At 57.3% G+C, this 12,317-nt stretch overlaps 1 protein-coding gene across 1 annotated transcript in view; it reads right to left on the bottom strand.

Annotated features, from left to right (window-relative positions):
- Window positions 1–431: 431 nt before the first annotated feature.
- TANGO6 (transport and golgi organization 6 homolog) overlaps window positions 432–12,317 on the bottom strand; it is a 53,922-nt gene continuing 42,036 nt past the window's right edge. Inside the window, exons 16-18 of the mRNA XM_015406695.1 lie at window positions 5,246–5,397; window positions 2,814–2,927; window positions 432–951 (exon numbers count right to left, since the gene is read on the bottom strand). Of these exons, the coding sequence (XP_015262181.1) occupies window positions 775–951; window positions 2,814–2,927; window positions 5,246–5,397 (443 nt within the window). The 3' untranslated portion in view covers window positions 432–774. The remainder of the gene's footprint in view (window positions 952–2,813; window positions 2,928–5,245; window positions 5,398–12,317) is intronic.

The raw sequence follows: 12,317 nt of genomic DNA, 5'->3' as shown, positions 1-12,317 counted from the left end.
CCGGCGCCGGAACCTTCCTCCTGCACCTGACCTGCTGCAACTGGGGGGGGGGAGGCACCGGCTCTGCTGCAGCGCACCGGCGTCCCAGCCTCTGGAGCCCTGCGCTCCCTGGGCAGGCAGGCAGGCAGGGGGCCTCCGGAGTGGCCCCAGTCCTAGGAGACTCCCCCACACACACCAGATGGAGGCAGGCCCAGGGTAGGGTTTTTTTTGGGGGGGGTCATGTGGGGACAGGCAAAGGGGAGGCTCCCCCCCCCTGCAGAAGCTGTCCCCAATGAAGTGACAGTGGAGGAGGGGCAAAGAGCCCACCCACCTGCCCCTTGGTAGCCTCTGCCCCCTCCCCCAGGGGGAAGCGCCAGTCAAGACAGCGGCCCTCCTGCAGGGCATGCCCAGCTCAGCCTTCCACTCTCCACCCACTAGACCATGCGCCCACCGGCCGGGAGTGCTTCTTGCCGCTGTACAGAGACACGCAGAGTCCTCCGGGAATGGGTTTCCACTGGTTTATTGCTGGACACCAGAAGCAGCCCTGGGATCACGCCCCCCCCCCAGACAGCCTTGCCCACTTCAGACCAGGGTCAAACCCCACCCCGTAGCAAGGGCAGGACTTCTGCCACCCCTGCCTTGGCCTGTGGCCCAGCTTCTCCCCTTTGCAAACTGCCTGTGTCCTCATGGCCCTGGGGAGGAAGCATTCCAGCTGGGGCCAGGCTCACAGCAACAAGGGACTCTGGCCTGCAAGGACTCCCCACCCACCGGCCACCGCCCCTCCTCTTTGCCAGTCTATGGGAGGACCACAATCTTCTTCTCCAGGGACGGAGGCGGAAACAGGAACCGCCTCACGATGGCGTCCAGCTCCTCCAGCGCCAGCTGCGCGTGCAGCACGGTGACCTCGTCTCCCTCACACTGCATCACAAACTTCAGCAGGCGGTACAGGTCCAGCAGAACGTCCCGGAGGACCTGGGGAGGCAAGAGGGGGGTCAGGATGGCCTGGCTTGGAAGGGCAGGACCAGACGACAACGATGGCCTCCCTGCCTCTAGGCCGCGCTCATCCTGGGGCTGTAACAACATCCCACCTCCGCAGCCGTTGCTACCCCGGGACCTCCTCTCCCAGGGAGCAGAGAGTGGCAGGCTGAAGGTGGGGGTTTCATCCTCCAAGCCCCCCCACTCAGAGCCTTTTTGTGGGGCGACCGGAAGGGCTCCGGTGCGCTCTGGACCACAGCTGCCGCTGCTCCCTCCCACGGCACTCGGGAAGCCAGCCACAGGGGAGCTCCCCACCCACCCTCCCTCCCTTTCAGAAGCTTCCCAGCAGCAGCAGCGTTCCTGAGGTGCCCCTGGGATCCATCGGGTTGCCGACGGCCCTCCTGCCCCCCAACGGGTGGGTCACAGCCAGGAAGACTGGGGGGGGGAGGCCCTCCTCCCCCCCGATCAACTTGTTCTGCAAAAAGACACACCTGTCTGTCTTTGAGATCTGACTCTTAGGAGCAGCAGGCTCCATAAAGAAGAGGGGCAGTCGGCTGATCTCCCCCCAAGGACAGGAAAAAGTAGCAACGACTCTCCAGTCCCAGAGAGGCAGAGTCGGGGGGGGGGGAGGAATCAGCTAGCTGTGTCTGGAGGGCCCCGGCCGCCCTAGGAGTTCACGGGGCCAATCCCGTGCTTCAGTGTTGGAACTGTGTCTGGGTGACGGGAGGGGGGCACTTAGTTTCCCCCCCAGCAGCTATCAAAGGCTGGGACAAGGGTCCGAGGAGGGGATCCACTTGATCTCAGATCACCCCTCCCCCCATCCAAAGCCCCACCGAGGGAGGGGGCGACTTCTCCATGCCTTCCGTGAGACTCTCCCTTTCTCCGGTTTGCTATGCGACGCTCCCTCTTCACCCGAGTGCAGACACCTTGGGATCGCTCCCTGGGGCTGATAGGCCACTGCTGGAAGAAGAAGACTACAACGGGGCCCCTTTGCCGGGCCTGAGGCGGAGAGGCAGCCGCTTCCACAGAGCCGGGGTTGGCACCCCCCTCCAAAGAGAAAAGGGAGGGGCTCGACTGAGCCGGTGTGGTGACAAAGGGGGGTGGGGCCAGGACTGCCGGGTGGCGCAAAGCCCAACCGCATCACCGCCAGGCCCTCCCTCCCTCCCTCGGGTTTCCCTTCCGCTGCCGGAGAAAGTGGAGCGCTGCAGGAGGAGCTGCAACCACAACCTGAGGGAAGCAGCATCGGAGAAGCCTTCTGGTCAGTGAAGGTTTTCGTTTCATAAGTGCGGCCGAGCCAGCCTCCCGCTCCGCTCTGGGTCGCCCAGTCAGGGCTGCTCTGCGCGTGTGCCTTGAACGCAGAGGCTCAGAATTGCTCAGCGTGTCTTTTCCCCTGAAGAAACGCCCAGAAATATTGCTCAGGCCTTAGTGGAGCTCCTCCAGTTCTGCCCCCCCTGCCCAGAGCGCAGGGCCTGAAGCGGGGCCGAAGAGGAGTCCCAGCGGGAAGGAATCGCCCACGGGCTTGTCCTCAGCCTGGGAGTTCACCTTGAAAGGGCACCAACTGGGGCCACACCTGGCCTTTTACTGCCTGCAGAAACAAGGGGAGGAGGCAGGCCTCTTGGGGAGGCGCTTCCGGTGGCGGCGGTGAGTCAACAGCCAGCTCCTGCCCTGTGGCCGGTTCCTGCGGCTCTCGCCTCTTGGGTTCTGCCAGGGCACAGCACCGGCAGGGTGGGTGGTTGGGGGGCTCCCAGCCAGTGTCGCCTTGGCGCTGGCTGCCCTGGGGAGAAGAGGGCCAGCTGTTTCTAGCCGGAGCAACAAGGTCACTCTCTCCTGCCGCCAGGAGGAAAGGAGAAGGGGCTCACCTCTGTGGCACTCTCACTGAGCCCACGCAGCAGGAGCACCACGACGTGGACCGCCGCTCTCCGCACGGCAGCCTCGTGGTCGGACTTCACTATTGCTGCCAGACACAAAGTCACCTGCCGGACAAAGGGAGACACGAGAGCCCTGTTAGGGGAGGCAGAACACGCTGCCCTTCTGTGGGGCCCTCAAATGTCAGCCGTGCACCATGGAGATCCATGCCAGCGCAGCCCGGGGAACAGGAAGGGAGGATACTGAAGACGACAGAATCATTGCTTGTGTGCGGCATGCTCCAGTGAGGAATCAGACACTGAAGCAACGGGGGAGAAGTATTGTCCCCATCTGAGCCGGGGCAAGGGCCTGGGAGGGAGGGAGGGAGGGAGGCCAGCTTGGGGGAACGGCCCCTGGCTCCTCCCGGCGTAGGAGATTTGCTCCTGGGCATCTCTGTGGCTGCTACACCCCCTGGCTTTTCTCACCAGGGCATCCATCCTTCGGCTCAAGGGCAGCGGCTCCCCCTCCCCTCCCCCTCTGCAGCCACTGCAGCAGCTTCTGCTGAATCAGCTGGCACCCGGCCTGCTGCAGGGCCAGAAGCTCTCTCCCCCCCCCCTCCACGCGAACGAGAACGCGCATGCACACACACACAAGTGACTTGAGTTCTGCACCAAGCCATTCCCAGGCTGGGGAGAGAGAAGGGGGGGGGGTTCCTTAGGAAAAAGGAGACTGCAGTGAGACCCTGGTGCACAGCTCTGGAAACCCACTCGCAACTGCCCTGGAACGAGGTTGGCATTCACACCTCTTGTGCCAGGAGCTTCAGCAGAGCAGGGGGGAGGCGTACAGCAGGCCCTCAAAACCCAGGAGTGGCACAATGCAAACTGGGCTGCTTCCAGCTCTCTTCTGCCAATCTGCCGCCAGCAAGGCAAGCGTGCCACTCTGCTGCATGACTCCCAGGAGGCACGGCTGTACCTGGCGAGGCACGACCAGCCTCAAGTCCCCTGCAGGCTTCAGAAGACGACTGCATTAAGATGCCCCCTTGGTATAGCCAAAGGCGCATCTCTCGGTGCCAATGAATGTAGACTCACAGACAATGCTCCCTCTAAGCTGTGGAGTCCTGTGAGCAAAAATTCTACTTGGTGAGCTACTGGCATTAAAGTTGTGAGCGAGCGATTTGGCTACTGCATAAATCAGTTTGCCCTGGAGCCCTCCTTCCTGAGCAAAGACAAAAATGTGTGAGCTGGAGGCTAAAAAACAGTGAGCTAGCTCACGCTAACTCAGCTTAGAGGGAACACTGCTCACAGACAGACCATAATCTGCATGCAACCGTGCATAGCCAGCCCAAAGAACAGGAGTCATTCCAAATTCACCAGTTACCTATCCCAGGCACAAAAACATGAAGTTTAATATACAGGGTAGACTCCAGCCCTGGAGAGAGTGGCTGGCCCTTAGCGAGACCCTGGAGCAGAAAGCCTGACTCCACTCCCCAAAACCAGGGCTGTCTGCAGGTGCCCACAACAGTCCTAAGCCCCCCCCCCCCAGAACATCTCCATGCAGAACTGAGCTGCCTGCCAGGGCCAAGGTGCCCCTGCCTGGCGGACTTGCGTCTCCATAGCACCCATCTCCATAGCACCCAAGTGCATCATTAGGCTCCTGCTGCTGGCAAAAGGTACTTGCAGAACAGAACAGGGACTTTTGGGCTGTAACGGTCTGCTCGGGGCTCCTGGGCAGCCAAAGCCACATCCCGGCCCCCCAAAGGGAGAAGGGGAGGGGGGGCCCCCTTCGGGACACGGTCAGTGTCGCAGGCCTAATCGACGGGGGAAAGAACAGGGACGGAAAACCGTGGTCGCATGCAAGGCCCCCGTAGGTCCCCTGGGGCAGCTTAGCATGACTCTCGGGGGCCATACAGAGAAGACCCTGCAAATGGGATGAATGGCTGCCTGTACACGTCCTCCGGTGTAGGCCCCGCCAGTGGAATGGCCTGCCTGGAAAGGTCAGGAATCCTCCTACACTTTTCTCTCATTCTGCAGACTGCAAAACAGAAGTGTTCAGGACGGCATTTTTGTAAAGGGGACAGCGCTGCAGTCTAATCCACTATTCAGTGTGTGTACTGTCTTGCTCTTACAACTTTTAATTCAACTTTTATGATTCCAATTTCTGCATTGTTTATTTGATGCCTGGTACTGTTTTTGGTGTGTGTGTGGTTTTTTGCACTGTGTAATCTGCCTTAATCCACAATGAGAAATGCAGGATATAAAGGAAAGGAACAGAGGCTCCCAAAGTTGTGGCACCGCCAAGGACACCCTGAACCGTGGCTTCCCTTCAGTAGCAGCTCACCAGAGACTCCAGACTTCCAGACGGGAAGAGGAGGCCTGCAGCGCTCCCCTAGGGAACCTGCCCGGGAGGCCAAGGCCTCTGACTGGGAGCGAGTGGCCAGGAGCCGTACCTCATGGATCACGGAGCCCAGCTGGAAGCGAAGGATCTGGCACAGCTCTCCGAGGTTGGACAGGCTGCTGGCTCGGACGGCAGCCTCCGGGTCTCTCGCTCCTCGCAGGAAAACGTGAATCAAACGGTCTCGATAGGAGAAGACCAAGTCTCCTGCAAGAGAGGAAGGCAGAGGAAGGCCTAGCATGGGGTCCCCAACCTGCGCGAGCCGAGGGGCACCTCTGGGATTCTGTCACTGCTTGGTGAGCGCAGCCAGAAAATGGCTGCCACAAAACGGCAGACGGCGGGCTCGGACGGCAGCCTCCGGGTCTCTCGCTCCTCGCAGGAAAACGTGAATCAAACGGTCTCGATAGGAGAACACCAAGTCTCCTGCAAGAGAGGAAGACAGAGGAAGGCCTAACGTGGGGTCCCCAACCCCCCTGGACCGTTTCAAACCCTTTCCCAAACAGAGTGTAGGCCAGGCAGGACAGGGAACATGGAACTTCTGGGGTGGTGGGTGATGCACTCCAGAAGAGAAGAAGAGATTGGATTTACCAAACAGAGTGTAGGCCAGGCAGGACAGGCAACATGGAACTTCTCGGGTAGTGGGTGATGCACTCCAGCCAGGGCAACAGGGGAAGAAGAGATTGGATTTATTCCCTTTGCCCTTCACTTGGGAGTCTCAGAGCGGCTTGCAAACTCCTTTCCCTCCCCCTCCCCACAACAGACACCCTGTGAGGTAGGCGGGGCTGAGAGAGCTCTGACAGAACTGCCCTTTCAAGGACAGCTACGGCTTGCCCAAGGTCACCCAGCAGCTGCAAGTGCAGGAGTGGGGAATCAGACCTGGTTCACCCAGATATTAGAGTCCACTCACTTAACCACCACACCACAGTGAGCAGCGGCTGGTGGGTGGGGTGGGGGCTCTTCCTTCCCAGCATCAGGCAGTGCTGCCCTGCCTCTGGCAGCTCCTCAGGTGAAGGAAGCCGCACTGTTGTGTGCAGACAGAGGAGCAGAGCCCAGCGGCTGCAGCTCGGAAGCCACGTTGCCTCACAGGGCTTCGTTACTAAGTCGTGGGGGGGTCACATGCTTTAGCAAGAGTACATCCATGCACACAAGGCCTTGCCAGTGGCGCAGGGGCCTTTTTACACAGCCGCCAGCCAGCCACTTGCGTGGCTTCTATGCTGCTTCTGCGGGCACGTGCTCACGGCCTTTCGTAACGGCATTTATTTATATCTCACTTCTCGGCCTGAACGGGATCACCAAGGCAGCGAACAATGAGAATGCACCCGTGATAATACACGCACGGTAAGAAAAGTTGAAAGGAGGACTTAAATACACACATACAACCCAAAAGGAGGAAATTAAACTATGAGGCAGGATCACGGGAACAGACTGCAAGATTCGACGCTCACATCTGTGGGGAGAGGCGATCTGACTTTTGTTCAAAGGAACTTACCTGAGCGGCCAAACACTGATTTCAAGTGAAAATAAGCCAGTGACTGTAAAAAAAACCCCAACCCTCCCAGGACAGACTCTTGCTTTGTCAGCACACCAGTCCCAAGACACATCTGTTAGCTGTGTGAACATTTTAAGACCACGTTTTTTGCAAATGTTGAGGGGCACTCGCATTCCCAACAAAGATGCACACACACGAGTCTGGTGACCTTAGCAGCCCTTGATGGAGAACAAGGAATGCCATCGTAAGGCAGAGAGAGAGAGACCAAAGGATAGAACACATACAACCCAAAAGGAGGAAATTAAAATATAAGGCATGATCACGGGAACGGACTGCAAGATTCGACGCTCACGTCTGTGGGGAGAGGCGATCTGACTTGTACAAAGGAACTTATCTGAGCGGCCAAACACTGATTTCAAGGGAAAATAAGCCAGTGACTGTAAAAAAACCTGCAACCCTCCCAGGACAGACTCTTGCTTTGTCAGAACACCAGTCCCAAGATACATCTGTTAGCTGTGTGAACATTTTAAGACCATGTTTTTTGCAGATGTTATGGGGCACTAGCATTCCCATGGGGCAGCACAACACAGATGCATACACACGAGTCTGGTGACCTTCGCAGCCCTTGATGGAAAACAAGGAATGCCATCGTAAGGCACAGAGAGAGACCAAAGGATAGTGTCTCAACTAAAATAAGTCCAGCCCAGAATTACAACTGCGAGACATGTATGCAAAAAGATCCCCAAACAGTCGGGCAAAGCCCCTTCCCCAGAGGGGCAAAATGCTATAGGCTACATCTTCCCGTCATTCGCCTTCTGGCTGTCCAGGCTTCATAGGGAGGGGCCTGTGACTCAGTGGCGGAGCATGCGGAAACTCCCTGGGTCAACCCCTGGCATCTCCAGTTGAAAAGGACCAGGCAGTGGGTGATGTGAAAGACCTTTCTCTGCCTGAGGCTCTGGAGAGCGCCTGCCAGTCTGAGTAGACAAGTCTGACCTTGATGGACCCAGGTTCTCGATTCAGTATAAGGCAGCTTCATATGTACATGCAAAGGCCTCTGTGGAAGATGCCCCCCCCCCTTATTCACCCTTCCTCCAGGTCCAGAACCTCCTCCACTCAAGCCCCCCCTCCTGCTGTGGGCCTCAAATCTCACTTGGCCTAATCCCTGCAATGGGCGCAGTCTAGAGATATGAAGGCCCGGAAAAAACCCGGGAAAAGCCTTTTTTGTTTTTTCCGAAAAACTGGAAAAACTGAAAAAAGAAAAGATGGAACGTTTTATTTTAACATGATGAATAAAATATTTTAAGACAAGGTGTTCAGATATTTTCCAAATCATTTCTAAAAAATATGTATGGTATCAGATTGATCTAATTTCTGTGCACTGAGGACAAGCAAGTCCTAGGTTACAAACTGAACTCTCCAATGCAAGAACAAGATGCATTTCTTCCTTTAGAAAAGAAAAGAAAAAGGTTTCACTTTTGTTTTTGCATGATAATTGTTTGGATACACTATATTTTTAATATGCTAGTTGTAATAATTTCCTCCCAAGTATAAATGTTCATAGTCATATTTTATGTTCCTAAAGTAACAGAATGACTTTCAATCTGAAAAAGAAAAAAGAAGTGCTAATGTAGCGTTTTTTTCAATTTTTCCAAAAATTTCAGTTTCTCCCCCCAAAAAAACAAACGCAAGGCCCAAGCTTCAAAATTTCCAAAATTTTTACATCTCTAGTGCAGTGTTCCCTCTAAGCAGTGGAGTCTTGTGAGCAAAAATTCTACTTTGTGAGCTACTGGCATTAAAGTTGTGAGCAAGCGATTTGGCTACTGCATCAATTAGTTTGCTCTGGAGCCATCCTTCCTGAGCTAAGACAAAAATGTGTGAGCTGGAGACTAAAAAACTGTGAGCTAGCTCACACTAACTCAGCTTAGAGGGAACACTGCTCTAGTGTAGTCTCCTGCTGCCAGAGACAAACTGCAAGGAGGAGGGGAAGGGAAGCTCCGCTGGCCCCTCCACACACCTCAACTAGCAATGGGCTGCTGGCTGGAGAGCGAGAGCAGCCTCTCCCTCCCCTGACCCTCCTCAGAGAGCAGTAACTGCCTGATTCACAAAGACGGGTAGCCCTGTTTGTTTGTAGCAGTAGAAGAGGGTAAGGAGTTCGGGAGCACCTTAAGGACTAATAACAATTTTTTTTAGTAAAAGCTTTTGTGAGGTGTCTGAAGAAGTGAGCAGAGTGACCCACGAAAGCACATACCAAAAACTCTGTTCGTCTTTACGGATTATTTGAGGGGGTGCCTGAATTCCAGCTGCTGCTGCAACGGTTGGGCCAGGAGGCTCAGGCCCTGGAGCAGGTTCTCACCGACTCTGGAGCAGGTTTCCCTCCCATGGAGCAAGTTGCTACAGAGCACCTGGCAGTTCCCCTGGAGGGGCAGCGTTGCTCACTGGCTCCTGACAGGCAGCGGTGCTCGCAAGCGCCTGCTGAGCCCTGCGGGGAACTCTCGCCCCACCAGCCCCCACCGCGGGCCTTTCCCGGAATGCCCCATCCAGTCCCGAGTCCTGACCTTGGCTGCCTGCCCGCCCGGGCCCCTCAGGCTGACGCGTGACCACTAGCGTCCCCCAAGAGGGCTGACCACACAAGGCCCGAGGTGGTGGGGAGAACACCCTCGGGGGCAGAGGAAGCTGCCGTCTGCCTCAACGTTTCACCCAGACGGCACAGCCAGAGAAGCTGGTTCTCGCTAGATGCTTTCTGCAGGCTGCGTGGGTCTGTCACCCTCTTGCATACTCCCCTGGAGGAATGGCCCACAGAACCAGGCAGGACAGGGAGGAAAGGTTAAGGCGCTTAGGGCTCTTTAGCTTGGAGAAAAGATGACTGAGGGGTGACATGATTGAGGTTTACAAGATTATGCATCATGGGAAAGAGCAGGTAGAGAAAGAGGTACTTTTCTCCCTTTCTCACAATACAAGAACTCGTGGGCACTCCATGAAATTGCTGAGCGGTCGGGTTAGAACGGATAAAAGGAAGTCCTTCTTCACCCAAAGAGTGATTAACACTTGGAATTCACTGCCACAGGAGGTGGTGGCAGCTACAAGCATGGGCGGCTTCAAGAGGGAATTGGATAAGCGTATGGAGCAGAGGTCCATCAGTGGCTATTAGCCACAAGGTATAGATAGGGGCTCTGGGGCAAGTGATGCTCTTGTCTTCTTGGTGCTTGGGGGGGGGGCAACAGTGGGAGGGCTTCTAGTGTCCTGGCCCCACTGCTGGACCTCCTGATGGCACCTGGTATATTTGGCCACTGTGTGACACAGAGTGTTGGACTGGATGGGCCTTTGGCCTGATCCAACATTGGCGTCTCTTATGTTCTTACGTAAGGAATGCAGGCCCATTCCCTCTTGTCCATCCGTCCCCCCCATCCCCCGCAGAGGCCGTCCAAGGGAGCTGAATCTGGAAGCGGCCAGGCCACAGGAGAAGGGGCAGCAAGGGGGCTTCCTTTCGCTGTCCTCCCGGGCTGTTCCCTCCCACAGTCACTCGGCGTCGGCAGCCGTCGGCCTGGAACTTGTGGCCACCAGAAGAGCACAAGGCGCAGGAGGAGGGACTCTTCGTGGGACTCTGCCACGAAGCTCGCGGGGTGGCCCGAAGCCACCCTCCCTCAGACTAACCTCCCTCACAGGGTTGTTGTGAGGATAAACGTGGGAGAGGGAGAACCAGTCTTGGACTCCATGGAGGAAAGGCAGGACCAGATAGTACTGGCCAGACAGGCGGGGGCCTCGAAGGGCTCGCGCCAGTGCTCCCACGCGCAAGCGTTCCCACGGACACGCTCTGGGCTCCCTGCCACCCACTCAGTCGCCTGGGCTCAGGATGGGATACTAATCCTCTCCCAGTCTTTGGGCCATGACAGGTCATAGAATCATAGAGTCGGAAGGGACCTCCAGGGTCATCTAGTCCAACCCCCTGCACCATGAAGGAAATTCACAAATACCTCCCCCCCATACACCCGCAGTGACCAATGCTGTACATCCGGAAGATGGGGAAAAACCTCCAGGATACCCGGGCAAACCAGCCTGGAGAAAATTGGCTTCCTGACCCCAAAGTGGCGATCAGCATTTCCCTGGGCGTGTAAGAAAAGGGCCACAAGAACTAAGCACTGAGGCAGCTTCTCCTGCCCTCCTTCTCATGATCTGCCCAAGTTCACAGGATCAGCATTGCTGATTCCCTCCACCGGAACACCAAAGCACAGTACCCCGGGGCCCCTTCTCCCCCGCCCCACACGTCAACAGAATGGGAAGGGCCTGCAAGCGAGGTCCCAGCACCTCTATCCCCTGGCCTCAAACGAGGGGGGGGGAGGAAGGGTGCCAACTGGGTTCCCCCCGCCCCACACGTCAACAGAATGGGAAGGGCCTACAAGCGAGGTCCCAGCACCTCCATCCCCTGGCCTCAAACGAGGGGGGGGAGGAGGAGGGGTGCTGACTGAGTAAACCCCCCCCCAATCACCTGTGCTTGCATGTGGCAGGAACCTTGGCTCGATTCTGCAATTCACACACTTGGAGCAACGTCCCCTCTAAGCCGTGGAGTCCTTGTGAGCAGAAATTCTACTTGGTGAGCCGCTGGCATTAAAGTTGTGAGCGAGTGATTTGGCTGCTGCATAAATAAGTCTGCTCTGGAGCCTTATTTCCTGAGCTAAGATTAAAATGTATGAGCCGGAGGCTAGAAAACTGTGAACTAGCTCACACTAACTCAGCTCAGAGGGCACACTGACTTGGAGCCGAGCGAGGCACCATCCCAGGCCGGGAGAATCCAGGGCGTCAAAAGCACAGACCACTACCCCAGATGCTGCGGCTGGAACACGACCTGGCGGGGCAGGCGCAGGCGGCAGTGAGAGCGAGCCCTGCAAGGTTGTCTCCTGAGGCGCCTGAATGGGGCCTGCTTTCTCAGGTGCCAAAAGACTCTATTTTGTGGCAGTCGATCTCCCGGCGGGGAGGATGGATTCCTCTGTCGTCCGAGGGCAAAGCTCGGCTGGGTTGGCCCCAGGAGGGAGGGCAGAAGCCCCACTTTGCCCTCCAGGGTTCCGGCCTGCGCTGCTCAAGCCGCCGCTGCCTTTTCGAGGAGAGCCACCAGGGCAGCTCCCCTCCTCCTCCGGGGCCTGGGGTTCAAATGCAGGATCCCAGGCGGGAGCGGAGGGCCCGGCACGCATCCTGCCCGGGTGCTCATAGGCAGCTGTGGAGGTCTGATTAGCACCGCTCCTGCTTTCTAAAGCAGCGCTGGCTGCCGATCAGACACTGAAGGAACAAAGCCGGTCCCCTCCCCATCCCCGCCCCCACGGAGCTGAGCGCAGATCCCCGAATAAGCAGCAGCGGAAGCCTTCCGCCAGCATCCCGGGGGCAGCGGATTTAATGAAGACTCTCGCTGGGATAATGTGAACCTTTCTGCGATGGCGGGGGAGACACACACCTTTTTCCGAGCAGCAAGGAGGCGGCAGGTGCCCGGAGGCCACCGCTGCCACCGCCAGCAGTGCCAGCTGCCCCCACACAACATCCGAGGGGGGCAGGGAAGGAGGCCGCCGGGTTCCCTTCCCCTCCGGAGCCCACAGATCCGGGCTTGCCTTTGGCCTCCTGCCGCCCAAAGAAGAGCAGCTGCTTCCTTGGAGGG

Source organism: Gekko japonicus, unplaced genomic scaffold, assembly GCF_001447785.1.
Source record: "Gekko japonicus isolate JY-2015 unplaced genomic scaffold, Gekko_japonicus_V1.1 scaffold386, whole genome shotgun sequence".
NCBI classification, from domain to species: Eukaryota; Metazoa; Chordata; class Lepidosauria; order Squamata; family Gekkonidae; genus Gekko; species Gekko japonicus.
The sequence above is the reverse complement of the archived record's forward strand: the minus strand, read 5'-3'. Positions and strand labels throughout refer to the sequence as shown.